At 40.2% G+C, this 18,402-nt stretch overlaps 1 protein-coding gene across 1 annotated transcript in view; it reads right to left on the bottom strand.

The window, feature by feature from the left end:
* Pp2d1 (protein phosphatase 2C like domain containing 1) overlaps positions 1-17,717 on the bottom strand; it is a 28,423-nt gene extending 10,706 nt beyond the window's left edge. Inside the window, exons 1-2 of the mRNA XM_003480005.5 lie at positions 17,529-17,717; positions 15,145-16,211 (exon numbers count right to left, since the gene is read on the bottom strand). Coding sequence (XP_003480053.1) covers positions 15,145-16,211; positions 17,529-17,551 — 1,090 coding nt within the window. The 5' untranslated portion in view covers positions 17,552-17,717. The remainder of the gene's footprint in view (positions 1-15,144; positions 16,212-17,528) is intronic.
* Between the last annotated feature and the right edge of the window lie 685 nt (positions 17,718-18,402).

Consider the following 18,402-nt stretch of genomic DNA (forward strand, 5'->3'; position numbering starts at 1 on the left):
TAGTTGAACCTTCTCCATTTTGATAGTTCCAGTTAGGATCCTGTTCTGTTACAGCTGCAGGCTCAGGGTCATTATCAGCAGTGTTCACCTTATGTCTGTGATCAGTTTCTTCTCAAGCTGCCTGCCACAGCTGATTTCGCTCTTGTGAGCTGAGAGTGGTATTTAGAATCACATAAACATCCTTAAAATGTAAATCATAACAATTAGTTATAAATACAAATTCCCTGATATAATTCTGTGGGTCAACAGAGAAGCTACCTAATTTATGGGTAATCTGAGATAAGTCAGAAAGGGAGAAAGGCACATGTATATTAACAAGTCCCTCGGGGCCAGCTTGCTCCTGAAGAGGTAGCAGAGATTGAGGAGAAGATTGCAGAGTAGATGGCCATTGGGCAGCCATCCATCTGGTAGGCGCATGTGAGCAATTATCTGTAGATCGGCTACAAAGCAGCTGCCCGTTAACATGGGAGGAGGAAACACAGGCTGCGTATCACTGTGTGCCTTGCAGTGATGCAGTTGCTGTCCGCAGCACAGTGAACCATCATGTGGTCTGCAACAGGGTGGCTGTTGCTGATCACAAGAGGAGTCACAAGGGGGTGGCCATTGACCGTGAGATCCATTCGAAGATGGTGGCGCCCTTTCACATGATGGAGGGTCACAACATGGCGACTGTCCCCCGTGCAAACTGCAATAGTCATGCGGCCTGCTGGAAAGATATAGCGACTGAGACCTAGTATGGTGGGCAGGAGGTGAGAATGCCGTAGGGGACAGAGAATTTTCAGGAGAGTTAAGAGGTCAGAGACTGCGAAGAAGTGCTAACAGAGGGATTAGAGCCACTGGGAGAATTAGGGGTACCGGGAGATGGAGGGGAAGATGATCGCACAGTGGGAGATAACTGCAAGGAGCGATTTTGGGGGTAGGGAATAGGCGGCCGATAAAAACCGAGGGTACTTCTTCTAGCAGATCGTGAGAGCAGGAGGGGAGAGTTTGTGGCGCAGCAGAGTTAGCTAAAAGTACCTGGGCAGGGGTACAAGATTTAATGAGAGACGGGCATGTTCTCAGAACAAGGAAAGCCTGTACATAAGGGATCTCTGTTACCTTGTCACCAGACTGACAGAAATCGTAGAGGTTTTTGAGAATACAGGGGTTAAACGTCCCTTCTCTGGGCCAAGGGCTGCCAATAAATGCGTAGGTCGACCAAACCTCCTGGCAGTAAAAAGTTAATTGTTTAGTTTTTATTGTGCTTTTAATCTTAAGAATACGTAGGTTGGAAATTAGGCATTGCAGAGGCATCTTTTGGGAATTAGAAAAAGCGTTCCCCATGACTAATTCAGGCAAGAAATGAGCCGTGGTCCAGAGGGTGAGCTGTCACTCTCATGGCACCAAACGGCGGTTAGGGTTCCAAAAACTCGTATTTTCCAGTCGTCATTGAGAGATTTATGAGTGGAGTCCATGTGGGGTCAGTAACAGTTCAGAGCGTGAAGCTCTGAGGGATGTGAGGGTCTCACAGTGTGGGCGGTCCAGAAAACTCTACCTTGGGCTATCTGAACCCAAAGGACATGAGAGATTTTCGAGTGTGGACACAGGTTGCCCAGAAAGACCCTGCCCTGGGCTGTCTTAAGAACATGAGAGCATCACAAACCCACACAAAGGGGGAGAAAACCCACCTGGGGCCGAGCCTAGCACCAAGAATTCTCTGGAGTTTGCTCACCTGAGATTAATCGGGCCGGTGTTGTGTGTGAGCGGTTGGCAACAAGTCAAGCAGGTCCCGGGAGAGGAAAAGCAGATAATTAATCCAGGATGGAATCCAGTTTGTGAATCGGCTAGGGACTTAACTGGGTGTGTGTCCCAGGAGTTAGTCGCCTGCCGATCGAGTCACAGCACCAAATGATAAGATTACATCCAAAAGATGAGAAGTATAAAACAAAAGAGGCCTTTATTCTGAGAACACAGAGAGAGAAAACCAAAACACGCCCTGACCGCTGGAGTCTGGCTTTCTATCTGGCGGACACGTGGCATGGGGGCAAATAAGTAACCTTGGTTTGGGGTGGAACCTGAGGGGACATTAGGGATGCACAGGTAGCCAGCTGGTCTTCGTTTGGCGCCATAGTTAAATTCCTAGAGGGTGGGGAAGATGGAGTCACAGGTAAATTCCTAGGGGTGGGGGAGATAGGAGCTCCTTGGTTCCACCTCTAAGGCTTCACCAGCTACAGTGTCCTGTCTGGGCCAAAACTCTTTCATAAATGGTCTCAGTACACAATCAAAACAAACCAGACCAGCAGAATGGAATAAGAAGCAAGACCCAGCAATGTGCTGCATACAAGAAAAACATGTAATTCAAAAAAATTCACAGGAGTTAGGGATTTAGCTCAGCAGCATAAGTGTCTGCCTGGCAAGCACAAAGTCATGAATTTGATCTCTGGTATAAAAAAAAAAAAAAAACGATTCACAGACTGAAAATTTAAAGGATGAAAAAATTTCTCCTTGCAAATAGACTCTGAAGGAAAGCAGGGGTAGTTATTCTATTTGCAGACAAAGTATATTTCAAGCCAAGATTGATTGAGAATGACAAAAAAGGTTGCTGCATCCTTGTTTAAGGGAATAATCCAAAAAGAAGACATAACATTCATAAACGGACCAAATAGCAGTGCACCAAACTATATAAAACAAATATTAACAGACATAAAAAATCAAATAAGCACTAATATAATTGTAATGGTGGACCTCAGCACTCTACTGTCACAAAAACATCAACTAAACAGAAAAAACTCACAACAAAGTATCAGAACTGGGCAAAACCTGAACAAATTGACCACCCATGTTCCAGAGTCACAATGAGTGGCACCAAACTGGAAAGTTACAGAGCTTTTAAAACAGAAAATCACAAAAAGACATCATGTTGAAAACAATTTAGCTAGTATCTTACATTGACACCTGTATCCTGTTTCTTTGTTGAGCAGTTTAATTTTTCTCTTGGGGGTACAGCTCATCCTGCTCTTCTCGTGAGACTTAAGTAATTTTTCACTCTTCTGGGTCAAATACTGGGCACTAGTCAAATGCAGGGCTCAAGATGGCATCAGTTATGCCAAGCTACGACAGTGTGCGGTAAAGAAAAAATCAGTACAAGGGAAAAAATTCTAAAGATTAGAACATAAATTAGCACATTGGAGAGAAAAATATACAAAGAATCTGAATCAAAGAGTTGGAGGGCAGGCCAGGGATTTAGCTCAGTGGCATAAGTGGCTGCCTGGCAAGCTCAAGATCATGAGTTCAATCCCAGTACTGAAAAAAAAAAATTGGTTCTTTGAAAGATTAAATAAAATTGATAAACCTTTAGCCAACCTTATCAAAAAGGAAAGAAAAAACTCAAATCCATGAAATTAGGAATGAAAAGAGTGAACACAACAGACCCTGAAGAAATCTAGAAAATCATCTACACCTACTATGAAAAATTGTATTCTAATAAGATAAAAAATACAGAAGAAATGGACAGATTCCTAGATATATATGAATTACCAAAGCTGAATTGGGAACATATAAAAATCCTAACCCAATATCAATAAGTGAAATCAAAGATATAATTAAAATCTTATCAACAAAGAAAAGCCCAGGCACTGACAGATTCATTGCCGAATTCTACAAGAAATTTAGTGAAGACCTAATACTCTTTAATGAAACTGAAAGGGAAACAGTACTTCCAAATTCATTCCTGGAAGCAAACATTACTCTGATTCCAAAATGAGACAAAGACCCAACTAAGAGAATTACAGGCCAATCTCCCTAATGAACAATGCAAAGATCCTCAATAAGATACTGGCAAACAGACTGCAGCAAATTGTAAAAAAGATTGTACATCACGATCAAGTGGGATTCATCCCAAGGATGCAAGAATGGTTCAACATATGTAAATTCATAAATGTAATACAGCACATATTAACAGAGCCATGGACAAAAATCATATGGTCATCTCAATAGACACAGAAAAAGCCTTTGACAAAGTCCAGCACCCATTCATGATAAAAAGAAATAGATGGTCTTTATCAATCTGATAAAAGCTATCTATGACAAACCAACAACCAACATCATACTAAATGGACAAAAACTGAAAACTTTCACTAAGATCAGGAACAAAACAAGGATGTTCGCTGTCTCCATTCTTATTCATCATAGTCCTGGAAACTTTAGCTGAAGATATGAGACAAGAAAAAGCAAAGGAATAAAAATAGGAAAGGAAGAAGTTAAACCATTGTTGTTTGCAGATGTCATAATACTCTACTTAGAAGACCCCAAAAACTCCACCAAAAGACTGGTAGATTTTTTCTTTGTTTTGTTTTGTTTGGTTTGGTTTGGTTTGGTTTGGTTTGTAAGGGGATCAAACTCACAACTTTGTGTTTGCCAAGCAGGCACTTACGCTGCTGAGCTCAACCCCCAGCCCAAGACTACTAGATTTAATAAGCAAACTCAGTAACATAGCTGATTACAAAGTCAGCACTCAAAAATCAATAGCCTTTCATTGCATGAATAACAAACCCACTGAGAGAGAGATCAGAGAATGATATCTTTTATAATAGTATCCAAAAAAAAAAATGAAATTCCTAGGAATCAATGTAACAAAGCATGTAAAAAACCTCTGCACTGAAAACTACAACACTCTGAAAAAGGAGATTGAAGAGGATATTAGAAAAAGGAGAGATATCCCATGCTGTTGGGTAGGAAGAACTAACATAGTGAAAATGGACACACTTCCAAAACTGTTATGCAGATTCAATGCAATCCCAATCAAAATTCCAATAGGATGTCTCACACAATTAGAGAAAACAATTCTAAAATTCATCTGGAACCAGAAGAGACCTAGAATAGCAAAGGCAATCCTATGCAACAAAGACAGGAGGGGGGGCATCACAATCCCTGACTTGAAATTATACTATAAATATATGTAAATATGATAGGGCCAGGGATTTAGCTCAGCGGCTCAAGTGCTTGCTTGGTAAGTATGAGGTCATGAGTTTGATTCCCAGTACAAAAAACAAACAAACAAACAAACAAAAAGCTACTGTGATAAAAACAGTGTGGTACTGGCCAAAAAAAAAAAAAAAACCAGATTCAAAAGATCAGTGGAACAGATGCAGAAACAACTGTAGACACACTAAACTACCTTGTCTTTGACAAAGGTACCATGTTTACTGGAAGAAAGCCTCTAATAAATAGTGCTGGAAAAACTGGCACTGCACATGCTGAAGATTAAAACTGGACCCATATCTTTCACCATGTACTAAAATCAGAATGGATCAAAGATCTTAATATTAAAACAGAAGCATTAAATTTGCTGAAAGAGCAGATAAAACTCTTCAAGACATTAGTGTAGACAAAGGCTGAACGAAACCCCAATTGCAAAGAAACTATCACAAAGTATCAACAACTGAAAACTCATCTCACTGAAAAGCTTTTGCACAGCAAGAAAAACCACCAATAGAGTGAAGAAACATCCCACAACATGGCAGAAAGTATTTGCCAGCTTTTCCTCAAAAGGATTACTATTGACAACATGCAAAGAACTCAAAAAAGTTACATCCTTCCAGATTTAAAGATGGGCATCTGAGATAAATACTCCGATGTACAAACAGCATATAAATACGTGAAAAAAGTTCAACATCACTGGTCATTCAACAGATATATAGAAAAAAATTGAGACCAAAATATAAATAAATAAACCAATATAAAGGATCAATGAGTCAAACCATTGGTTGTCTAAAAGGATAAACAAGGCTAACAAACCCTTAACTAAATTTAACAATAAAAGGAAAAGAAAAAACCTGTATCAATTCAATTAAAAATCAAAAAAGCAGCCAAGCATGGTGAAGTATGCCCATAAACTCAGAGCCTAGGAGGCTGAGGCAAGAGAATCACAAATTCAAAGGCTGCCTTTGTAATTTAGCAATTTTAGTGACATCTTGTCTCAAAAACAGGGTTGGGTGTGCAGTGCAAAGGCCCTGGGTTCAATCTTAAATACCTAAAAAGAGAAAGAGAAAAAAATGTGAAAACTCAACAGATACTTCAAAAATCCAGAAAATTTTTAAAAAAGAATTTACATTCCAAATAATCAGAAAATCAAGAATAAATGGATGCTGGGTATGGTGGGTCAGAAAGAATAAATGGAGAAATTCCTAGACACACATGAATTACCAAAATTAAACCAAGAAGATATAAAAACACTGAATAGACCAAAAACAGGCAATGAAATTGAGGCAGGAATGAAAACTACAAACTGAGAAAAGCGCAGGACCCAGTGAATTCACTGCAGACCTTCACCAGGCTTCAGAGCAGCCATAATGCCAACACTCCTCAAATTCATACAGAAAAGTAGAAGGGGAGCATGCTACCAAACTCATGCCTACAAGCTAGCGTCACCTGGGTACCAAAACAAGTTAAAGACCCAACAGACAAGAACTCAACAGCAAGAGAAATTACAGGCCGGTCCCCTTAGTGAACACAGATGTGAAAATCCTCACAGAGGATTCTTTATATTGATCCTTTATATTCTTTATATTGATCCTTTATATTGGTTTATTTATTTATATTTTGGTCTCACTACATCCTTGCAAGCAGGCTGCAGTGAATCATTAAAAAGATCACGACCAAGTTGGCTCTGTCCTAGTGATGAGAGTATGGTTCAACCTATGCAAATCATTCTGTGAATGAAAAGGGAGGGACAGGGGAAGAAAGAGAAGTAAGAAGAATTAGGATATGTTATGTGCTTGTGCCAACTCCTCACAATACATGTTACTGTTTGTAAACATATGCTAATAAAAATTGAAGTTAAAAAGTTAAATCAATAAATGTGATGTATCACATAAACAGAGGCAAGAGGAAAAAATCATCACAAAATCTAACATCAATTCATGATAAAGAGCCCTAATAAAAACAGGTACAGAAGATGTATCTGAAATTGATGAAAGCCTTTCATGACAAACCCAGAGGCAATTCCATGCTAAATGAGGAAAAACAGAAAGCATGTTCTTTAAAATTAAGAAGACAAACAAGCCCACTGCCTCTACTCTTGTTCAATATAGTACTCAAAATAGTGGCTATGGAATAATACAGCAAAATAAAAAAATAAAAGGGATAAGAATAAGAAAAGAGAAGTCCAACTAAATTCATAGGCCAGACATGATGGCACACAACGGGAATCCCAGCACTCAGGAGGCTGAGGCAGGATGATGATCACAGTAAGTGCAAAGCCAGCCTGAACCACACAGTGAGGACCGTGTCTCAAAAAATCTTATTCACAGATGGAGTGATCTTTTACATAGAAGAACCAAAAACTCCACTCAAAGGCTTCTAGAAGTAATAAATTCAGCATGACACAAAGTTAATGCACGTGGCCGAGGTTTAGCTCAATGGCATAAGCACCTGCTTGGCAAGTGCAAGGTTGTGAGTTCAATCCCTGTACCACAAAAGAAAAAAATTAATGTACAAAAATATATAATATCTCTATATATGACAATGAATCCATCAAGAAAGAAATTAAGAAAACAATTTCATCTATAATAACTTTAAAAAAATTTAAAACTGAGGAATTAACCTAACCAAGGAAGTGAAACACCTTTACAGTGAAAATTATAATACTCTGAAAAAAGATCAAAGATAACATTTAAAAAATGACATACATTCCCTGTTCCTGGACAAGCAAAGTCAACATTGTCAACCTGGCCCGTTAACAAAACTGATACATAAATTAATGAAGTGCCCATCAAAAAACCAACAGCAGCCCGGTGTGGTGGTACATGCCTGTAATCCCAGGACTCAGGAAGCTGAGAGAGGAGGATTGTTGCAAGTTTGAGACGAGCCTGGGCTACAAAGTAAGATCAAGGCCAGCCTGAACTGCGTAGGGAGACTCTGTCTCAGAAAACACACACACACACACACACACACACACACACACACACACACACACAGCAGCAGCACTCACCACAGACCTAAAAAAACAATCATAGAAAAACAAGCATAGAACTTAATAAACCGGAAGATGGGAAAAAGAGAAGAAGAAGAAGAAGAAGAAGAAGAAAACAAAGAGGAGGAGGAGAAGGTACCCTTCGACATTGCTGATGTGAATGTAAAGCAGTACAACCAGTACGGAAACTAGTACGGTGATTCCTCAAAAAATCAAAAATAGTAATTCCATTCGGTCCAGCAAATCCCCTTCTGAGTATCTTCCCAGCAATAAAGGTGTTGGATTACAGTGACACAGGCACACCCATGTTTTCAGCAACACAACTCACAGTAGCTGAATCCTGGAAGTGCCTCCGTGACTGTCAACAGACACATGAATAAAGCAAATGTGGCCTTTATACATAATATGGTACTATTCGGCCACAAAAAAGGGCAAATTTTGATTCATTTGTAAGAAAATGAATGCTTTGTGAGACCATAATGCTAAGTGAAATAAGCATGGCCCAAAAGGTTAAATGTCTCATGATTTCTCTTATTTGAGAAATCCAAAGTATAAATAGTTTAAAGAGCAAAGTACAAGACAGATGACAGAAATGGAGCTAAACTGTGGTGACAGGATTTGGGGATCTGGATATGCACGAATGGGAGTAGGAAGTAAAGAGGAAAGTAAAACTGATCCAGACGTGATATGTGTGTGTACCAATTTCACACGATGAACATATTTATTATTATCACAAGCAAAACACTAGTAACAATAGAATGCACTTCAGTTCAAAGGCCTGGGGTTAAATCTCCATTATCACAAAAAAGTAAACTAAAACAAAACAAAAAAACCTCCAGTACATTGCTGGATGTGGAGTTGCACACAGGAAGCTGAAGCAGGAGGATTCTTGCAAGTCAGAGACCAGCCTGAGCTACAAAGTGAACTCAAAGCCACCTGAACTACACAGCGAGACCCTGCCTCAAAAGACAAAAACAAACAAATTTTAAAAAAACACCTTTAACACATTATGCTAAGTGAAAGGCATCACAAAAAAACTTATATATTTTATTTATTTATATGAAATATGCAGAATTGGAGACAGAGTGTAGATTAGTTGTTGCTTAAACCTAGAGAAATGAAAAGATGGGCAGGTAATTATTAAAGGACACTGGGTTTCACGAAAGCATTCTAAAAAATAATTGACTATGTGTCTTAGTTACTTTTTACTCATCTGAGACAAAATACCTGATGTCCAAAGTTGGGAAAGGAAAGGTTTATTTCTTACATTTTTTGGAGGTTTTAGTCTATACTTAGTTGCCTCCAAGGCAGGGTGGCATCGTGGGGCCATAGTTCATGGCAGCTGCAAACAGCAAGTTGGAAACTGGCAAGAGAGAGAGAGACACGCCTTCTTCCACCCATTACATTGTATGCTGGCTCCACCCCTAGGTGGGTGTAGCACTGACACCATCAATCCAAGGGCTAGACGATGAACCAATCACAAATGCATAATACAAAGGCATGAGGCCTGGGGGCCACAGACATAAACCATGACATCCACCCCTGGCCCCCAGGAATCTTGCACATCTTTTATATAAAGGACATTTAGTCCCTCTTCAAGAGTTGTCAAAATCCTAATAGTTTTAAGCATTGCTGAAAGCCTAAGTCCCAAGTCTCCTCTAAGATCTATGGCAAACTTTTAACTGTAACCCCCTGTACAAATGAAACAAGGTTAAACATTTTGAAATGCAAAGGCACAAGATAAACATTACCATTTCAAAAGTTACAAACAGGAGAATATAAAACATTTGAAACAAAGCAAATACAATATCCAGCAGGACAAACATTAAGTCCTAGAATTTCATGTTCAGCATTTGAAGCAATCTGGTTGCAAGCTCTAAAAGGCTTGAGTGATTTCACCCCCATGGCATTTTTAGGGATTTTAGCCCCCACAGCTTTTCTCTTAAACCCTCTCTGCTCACTTTTTGTAGCTTTTTTTGGATGACCTATGTTTCTGGGTTTTTTAAACTTTTGGGGTCTCCACTGCACCTTTGGCTTTACCCTTACATCTTTATATATTGCCCTCTCAGGGGCACACTGCTTGGCCTCTCAGGCCCTTTGCAATCAAGAAGCCATCTTACCCTCAGAATTTGTGCATTTTTTGGTACCTAAAATCAGCACCATGTGGATGCTGCCAAGGTTTGCTGCCAGCTAGAGCAGTAGCCAGGCTTTTCTCTCTCTTGGCTGTAGGGGTTGATTGCCTGGATCATTGGGCTCTGTGAACCTGATTGTGAGGAAAAGTTTTTCTATGTTGCTGCCATTCTGGGACCTCATGTGGTCTCCATCACCATTCTAGGGTATGGTACTCTGTAGCTTTTTTCTCTGAGCAAATTTTTTCACCTTTGCAGTTTTGAGGCTGCAAAGGGTGGAGATTCCCTGCTTCCTCAGATGCCCCGTGGCCACCTTTTTTATCTCTCTGTTTCTTTTCAGGAATCAAAGTCTTAGCTCTGTCTTTACAGTCTATAGCTTTTCTAGAGTTTTCCTTCTGGCCAAACTCACAGCATTGTAAATTATCCTGCTGGGCTCTTTGTTCTTGATTTGCAACATATATCTGGCTAAAAGCCCCCAACAATAGCCATGCCACAGCCTCAACATTCAACTGCCTTGAAATTTCCTTTGCCAGATTAATCAGCCCATTACCTCTAATCTCAGTCTTAGGCAAAGTATCTGGGCACGTGCAAAATGCACACAAACTTTCTGCCAAGCCATAACACACATTGTGGGGGGCCCAACAACCAATGCAGTCCTTCTTCCCAGCAGAAACTTCCCGAGGCTGGTCTTTACCATCAGGCTTTCTATCAACCTTTTGAGCTCTGACCAGAATCTCCTCTATAGAACAGCCTAAAGTGCTCTAGCTCTGTTGCAATCCAGGCAACATGTCCAAAACTTTCCAGACTCTGCCCACAAGCCATTTCCAAAGCCTCTCAAAAAACATGGTCAGGTATAGTCATAGCAATGACCCCACTCTCAGTACCAAATTCTGTCTTAGTTACTTTACTCGTCCCTGAGACAAAATACCTGATGTCCAAAGTTGGAAAAAGAAAGGTTTATTTCTTACATTTTTTGGACATTTTAGTCTGTACTCAGTTGTCTCCAAGACAGGGTGACATAGTGGGACTACAGTTCATAGCATCTGAAAACAACACTGCAGAAAACAGCAAGAGCAAGAGACACACCTTCCTCCTGCCTTTACATTATATGCTGGCTCCACCCCTAGGTGGGTGTAACACTGACACCATCAACTGAAGCGCTAGACAATAAACTAATCACAAATGCACAACACAAGCCTAGGAGCCACCAACACAAACCATGACACTATGGTACTGGTTGTTCGTATTTCTGACTATATTATAAACCTTTGCACTGTGCATTTTGAATGGTTGAATTTCGTAGTATTTGAACTTTATCTTAATAAAGCTATTAAAAATAAGAGCATTGTTGAAAAATGGTTAAATAAATCAACATATAATTTTATTGTGTATAAAGTATGAAAGTGGTTAATAAATATAACCAGGAATGGGGGTGCACTCCTATGATCTCAGCACTGTGGCAAATTCAAACCTAACCCAGGGAAACTTAGCAGCTTAGTGAATTCTGTCTCAAAGTTTAAAAAGGAGAGGGTTGGGGTTGTAGCTCAGTGTGAACATCCTGTGTTTAGTCCCAGTCTCCTCCCACAAATGTAAAATTTGAGCCAGGCACGGTGGCACATGACTGTAAACCTAGCACCTGTCAGGCTAAGACAGGAGGTCATCCTGAGCAACTCAGTGAGACCCTATCTCAAGAAGCAGGCAGAAGAAAGAGAGAAAAGGAGGAGAGAAAAAAGGACAGGGAGAGAGAAAGGAAGGACAAAGAAGCAGAGAATGAAAAATAAAGAAACTTGTCACATATGATGTTAAGGGAAAACCTTAATTATGTTATACATTTATGTATGTGTATTGTATCTATAAATTTGCATATGCATGTCAGTGTGTAAATCCTGTAAGTCCTGGTTGTTTCCCTCTCTTAAGAACGCTTGGTCACTGTGTTGTGTAGCTGGTCACTATGATGCATATCATAAGATTCAACTGAGCCGAGCGTGGTGGCTTACACCTGTAATCCCAGCACTGGGGAGGCTGAAGCAGGAGGATTGTTGTGAGTTTGAGACCAGCCTGGGCTACAAAGTGAACTCAAGGTCAGCCTGAACTGCATAGCAAGACCCTGACAAAAAAGACAAAAAAAAGAACCAATCAAAGATAGCCAAGTATTTTTCCTCTGTACCACTGCCCCCAGCCCCATAATAACCTTCTCTGGGCCTTTGAGGCGTAGCATTTTGAGGGACAATTGATTCCCTGTCAGTGTCTGTCAGTGTAAAATAAATCTACCTCCAAATTCTGGGTGTGTTTCATTTTTTCTGCTTGCCATTGCATAAGAGTTAAGCGAATTAAAGTACAAACACATCAAGAGTAATTGCATGAAAAACTGTTCATTACTAGCTGTTCAAGACATTCAAAGAGAGCAACACTGAAGCTCCATCTCACTTCAGAAACAATGGCTATCACCGAGAAATCACAGCCAAGTGTGGTGGTGCCTGCCTGGAATCCCAGCCCTTGGGAGCTGTGGCAGCAGGATTATTGTGAGTTCAAGGTCAGCCTGGGCTACACAGTGAGTTTATTTCTAACCTAAACTATGTATTAAGACCCTGTCTCAAAAAAATTACTATTAAGAAATCAAGCACTATAAATGAGGTGAGGTTGTGGGGAGAAAAGACTGTTTCTCCATTGTTGACGGTGTAAAATGATACTACTACTATGAAAATCAATATGCAGATTTCCCAGTTTTTCTTCTCTTAGCTGTCTTCCCAAAAGAATTAGAGACTTCATGTTATAGTCACGCATACATATTCATGTTTGTAGAAGTGCGATTCATAATAGCTAAATCTTGGAAACATCCCATATGTACATCAGTGAATGAGTGGATAAGAAATATCTGATATTTAAACACAGTGGAATACTACCCTGCCGTAAAGATACAACTAAGTCATTTGTAAGACAACAGATGTAACAAATAGATGCATCTTGAGACCTTCATGTTAGGTAAAGAAACTCAGACACCCAAACTTAGGTATCATATAGTTTCTCTGAAAGGTATTGTAATCCGGTGTGGCCAATGTTTCTAAAAGTGTACGCTGGTTTAGTGCAATCGTCTTACGTGTTTCATGTGTCATTTGGCTTATTGGTCTGGTTTTCAATCTGTATATCTAATAATTAGCTTTAAAGATCTTATAAGTAAATGAATTTGAAGCTGCCAAAATAAAAGGCAGTAGAATTGGCCATGCGAGGATCTGGGGAACCAATCAAAAGTCAACTAGCCAGCCTTTTGTTAAGCCATGCAAGCCATGCAAGGTTCCATGGAGAGAAAAGTCAGATCAGACACCACCTGACTCTGCTCTCCTCACCTAAGCATCTGGATGGTTCTGAGCACAGGCTGAGCTGACAGCAACTAGGGCACATAAAGCAGTTAAATGCTTACACTGTTGGGTTGATTATACTGACCTGGAGCCAGCGGTCTGAGTATCTCTTGGGGGTTTTCCTTCTATCGTGTCTTTGAGATCAAATTGTTTTCACTGTTTTGCTTTGTTCTGTTTGTTTTTGCTCTATTCAATATTCTATTTTGATTGGTTGTATTGTGTTTTGGTTTTGGTTTTGATTTGGCTATACCTGATGCAATAGACAACTATTGTGAAGATAACAAGGTATACTATGGTACCTGTTACTGTTACCTGATATCCTGCTTTGAAGTTCTATATACCAATTTTGCTGCATTGTTTTAATTGGCTTTGTTCTGTCTTTTTTTTAAATTAGTACTGGGGATCGAACTCACAACGTGCTTGCAAGGCAGGCGCTTACGTCGCTGAGCTAAATCCCCAGCTCCTGTTCTATCTTGTTTTGTTGGATTATACTACCTTTGAAATAAAAAATAAAGAAGAACACAGTCAGATGTGAATAGAAAGGGCTGGGGATATAGCTCAGTGGCACAGTGCCTGCCTGGCAAGCTCAAGGGCCTGAGTTCGATTCCTGATACTGAAACAAAAAGATAATCTCTGTAGTACAAGCCAGTCATCCAAGAAAAGAAATACTCCCAGCTTTGTGAAGAAGAGTACATAAACTTAGAGCATGACCCATTATTTTCTCAATGCTTAGATAAATGAAAAAGAATTGAAATGATCCCACACATATTATCAGACCATAGTGCACTAAAACTGGAAATCAGTGGCAAAAGAAACCACAGAGCTTCCTAGACACATGGAAATTAAATAACACCCTCTTGAACAACCAGTAGGTCACAGAAGAAATGAGAGAAGAAATTAGTTTCTACAACCATTATTCTCTGAGATAAAACCAATGCTATTGATCAGTGAATTTAGAGAATAATTTATTACAAATTTATTAGTTACTGGAATAACTCACCAGTTTGAGCAAGAATATTACCAAGAATAATCAATCTGTTGTCCTAAAGAAAGGAAGTATGCCAAGCAGTTTTCATTTTATTTGGATCTAAGCATATATATAGTATATTTGCTTTTCAGCTCTTTCAATAAATCTATTGCAACCTCATTTGGAAAATTATTGATTTGCTTTGTTTTTATGCTAATGGGGATCAAGCCTAGAATCTGTTTCTACTGAGCTACATTCCTAGTCTTTTTGATTCTTTAGTTTGAGTTAGAATCGTGCTCTAGATCAGGCAGGACTTGTACTTGGTTTTAGGTTTTGGTTTTGATTTTTTGAGAGAGAGTTTTGCTGTGTGGTTCCGGCTGGTCTTGAACTTTCAGGGATCCTCCTGCATCAGTCTTCAAATGCTAGGATTACAGGCATGTGCCACCACACCCAGCCAGGATGTGAATTTGTGACCCTATTTCAGCCTATGGAATTCCAGGGATTACAGGCATATATCACTGTACCTTACTAAATTTTAATGTTTTATATGATTACATCTAAACCTCTTTGAAAAATAATTACAATCAGTTTCATGCCTGCAATCTGTATTTAAACTGTGGTTATTTGTTGTTTCTTAATCAACGCAACAAGTCATTAAATAATATGTGACTAAATTCTGGAAGCATAAGGAATTTTGCTGCTAGGAATCAAAATGTTATTGGTGCTATTGAACATACATACCAGTGTTTGCAATATGCAATATTCCAGCAATTACTTGTGGCACCATCTGGGAGGGGAAGTTCTCTGCCAGTTTATCGCTGTTGATTTTTCTCCAATTCATATTGACATAAGGATATTTAATTTTGCCTTCCAGCATACAAGTAAGTACAGAGCAGCCACTCCACAGAACCCTGGAGGTTTCTTTCCTTCCAAGACGTAAGAGTCTATCCATCCTCCAAAACGCTTTTGCAAAGGCCTTCTGTATATGCTCGTAATTACAACTGTTTGCGCTTGTGGTTGTCTTTGGAGAAGAGAAGAGGGCTTCTGTTGCTGTATAGTCCTCTCTAAAGATGCTATGAAAGGAATCAATTACTTGCTGCTGTTCTGGGGTCATTTGGTAAGACGGATCAAACTTAGATAGTTGGTGGAGAAGCAAAACTGGGAGTTCTGTAGACACCAAGTCCGCTGCTGGGAAACCTCGATGTCCATCAAACAAACCGAAAAAACACACATTGGGCTTGCTGCCAAAATTATTTATTATTGTGAATTTACTATTCGTGTCAGCCTTCTTTGTAGGGTTCCTGAATTCACAAGTGGCTACTCCTTTAATTAACAAATGATGGGTTTTTTGAGAGTATGCGTAGCTCCTACTTATGCTATCAGAAACCTTGCTGGCTGCTGGCATTTGTTTCTTCCAAAGTAGCTCGAAAGCATTATTAATGCTCTGTAGGACTTTTTCATTGAACATAAAAGAGGATAACAGGTTAGCAATTAAAACCTGTCTCTGAACGACAGTCTTAGTGGAGGGTTGCTTCGTCCTGTCCAGCCATCGGAGCCCCAAGGTAGCCTGTGCAATGTGTTCCTTCTTGTGGAAAAAAGCACCGGTGATTTCTATCTCCTCCTTGCACAAGGAACAGGGAAATGTGATCCCTGGTTGGAAGTCCTGGGGCTCGTTATAATCTGCACTGTGTTCTGACGGGCTTGACTGTTTCTTTGGAAAACTCTCTTTTTTAAGTACAGGTGAAATATCTTCGTCTGAATCAAAGGTTGATTTCTTCCTGTCCCATTCTCTTGACTTCCCAAACACTCTGTAAACAAAGTGAAGGATACTGATTATCAGGAATGAATGATACAGTGAAAATCTCAATCTTGTCTTTGCAATTTACTTCGGCTCTTCACAATTTCAGAAAGGCCTAGAGGGCCGGGGGATTAGCTCAGGGGCAAAAGTGCCTGCCTGGCAAGTGCAAGGTCATGAGTTCAATCCCTGGTACCAAAAAACACAAAAACAAAAATAAAAAAGGTGGGGAGCTGGGTATTTAGCTCAGCAGCATAAATCTTTGCCTTGCAAATGTGCGGTTGTGAGTTCAATCCCCAGTACCGGTACCGACAAAAAAGTAAAAAAAAGAAAGTCCTAGAGCCAGGCCTGGTGACACATGCCTATATTCCCGGCACTCAAAGCTGAGGCATCACTATTAGTTTGAGGCCTGCCTGGACTACATTAGCAAATACAAGGCCAAAAATAAAATAAAATTAAAAATTAAAAATGCTACATAACAAGATACAGCCTATGCTACATAACAAGATCCTGTCTCAAAAAAAGAAAACAAACTGGGCATGGTGGCTCACACCTGTAATCCCAGTACTTGGGAGGCTGAAGCAGGAGGATTGTTGCTTCCTGCCTCAGTTTGAGACCAACCTACGCTACAAAGTGAGCTCAAAGCCAGCCTGAACTGCATGGAGAGACCCTGTGTCAAAAAAAAAAAAAGCCTAGAATTGGACATTCTGATACTGTGACTTCCCCAAAGCACATGGTCAATTCTCAATAAATTAGTGATTAGCCTCCATGCCTCAAGAGGAAATTAGGTAAAATATTCACAAACTCAGCTAGCCACCTAAACAAATTTTATCACAGAAGGTGTGTTTCAAATCTGTCAGTTTCATGTGAACATCATTATGTTTGCATTCCATTTTATCTGGCTTAAATCAATTTTATCTATATGAAATTGCTCATCAGAAAATAAATGTGCCATGTTAGAACTCAAAAGAAAATTGAGGGGCTGGGGATTTAGCTCAGCAGCATAAGCGCCTGCCTTGCAAGCAGGCAGTCGTGAGTTCGATCCCTGGTACCGATAAAAAACGAAAAAGACCAAAAAAAAAAAAAAAAAAAGAAAAGAAAATTGAAATATGACGGACCGGCAATTTAGCAGGCAGCATAAGCATCTGCCTGGCAAGCTCCAGGTCATGAGTTTGATCCCTGGTACCAAAAAAAAGAAAAAAATTGACATCTGTTACCCAACAGAAACTTTTTTTTTTCTGGTGTAAACTCACGACTCTGCACTTGCCAGACAGTTGCTGTGCCACTGAGCTGCATCCTAAACCCCTCAAACAAAAACTTTTTTAAATACCTTAACGCACTCGACACGTTCATGTCCCTTTGGCAACACTAACTGTTCCTGCTGTCTCTGTACACCCACTGGTCCTTCCTTCACCCTGTTGGTGGTGGGTGTAGAAGCAGAGGTGGCAGGCGGCTGTGGGGGCTCCCTGGCTTAATGTCAGAGCCTCCTGTGTGGAACGTCTGCCAGCCTTGCCTGGAACCTGGGGCTTGACTCGCTTTGTGATTCAGAACCGTGAGACAATGGGTCACCAAGTGCACTCACAAACCTGTCTTTGGAAATTCCAAAGTAGCAGTCCTCTGACTATGTAAGAAGATCAAGATGTAAGAAGAGTGATCTCCAGCAAACTGATCTTTTTCCTACTAATTTGTGACACCTTAAAAATAGTGATTCCAAATTAGGTGTGGTGATGCAGGCCTGTAATTCCAGCACTTGAGAGGATCACCAGGAGTTGGAGGCCAGCCTGAACTACATAATGAAACCCTGTATCAAAAAGGCAGAAGAAGAAAAAAGTGATTCCCAGGAAGTATTCTTACTGGACAGATCAGTTGCCCTTCATCCAAGTGTTGCACACCTCAAGCCAGCTCTCCAGGCTTTCCCTTCTGCTGCCGAGTCGTGGCAGTCTACTGTACCCTACTGCCCGGGAGCTATAGGTCTTGATTGGGCTGTTTATTTATGTATTTACTTTTGTGATAGCAAGGGTTGAACCCATTGAGCTACATCCTAGACCTTTTTTTCTTTTAGACATTATCCCCCTAAACTGCCCAGGCTGGACTCAAAGTCACTGTCCTCCTGCCTCTGCATAGTTGAGATGATGAGCATGGGCCACCATGCCTGGCACATCATTTGATAGTTGAAGGCCCTCCCCTCATTCCTGGTAAGTATC

The sequence above is a fragment of the Cavia porcellus genome, unplaced genomic scaffold, assembly GCF_034190915.1.
Source record: "Cavia porcellus strain 051 isolate PalLab524CR breed Dunkin Hartley unplaced genomic scaffold, mCavPor4.1 scaffold_10, whole genome shotgun sequence".
NCBI classification, from domain to species: domain Eukaryota; kingdom Metazoa; phylum Chordata; class Mammalia; order Rodentia; family Caviidae; genus Cavia; species Cavia porcellus.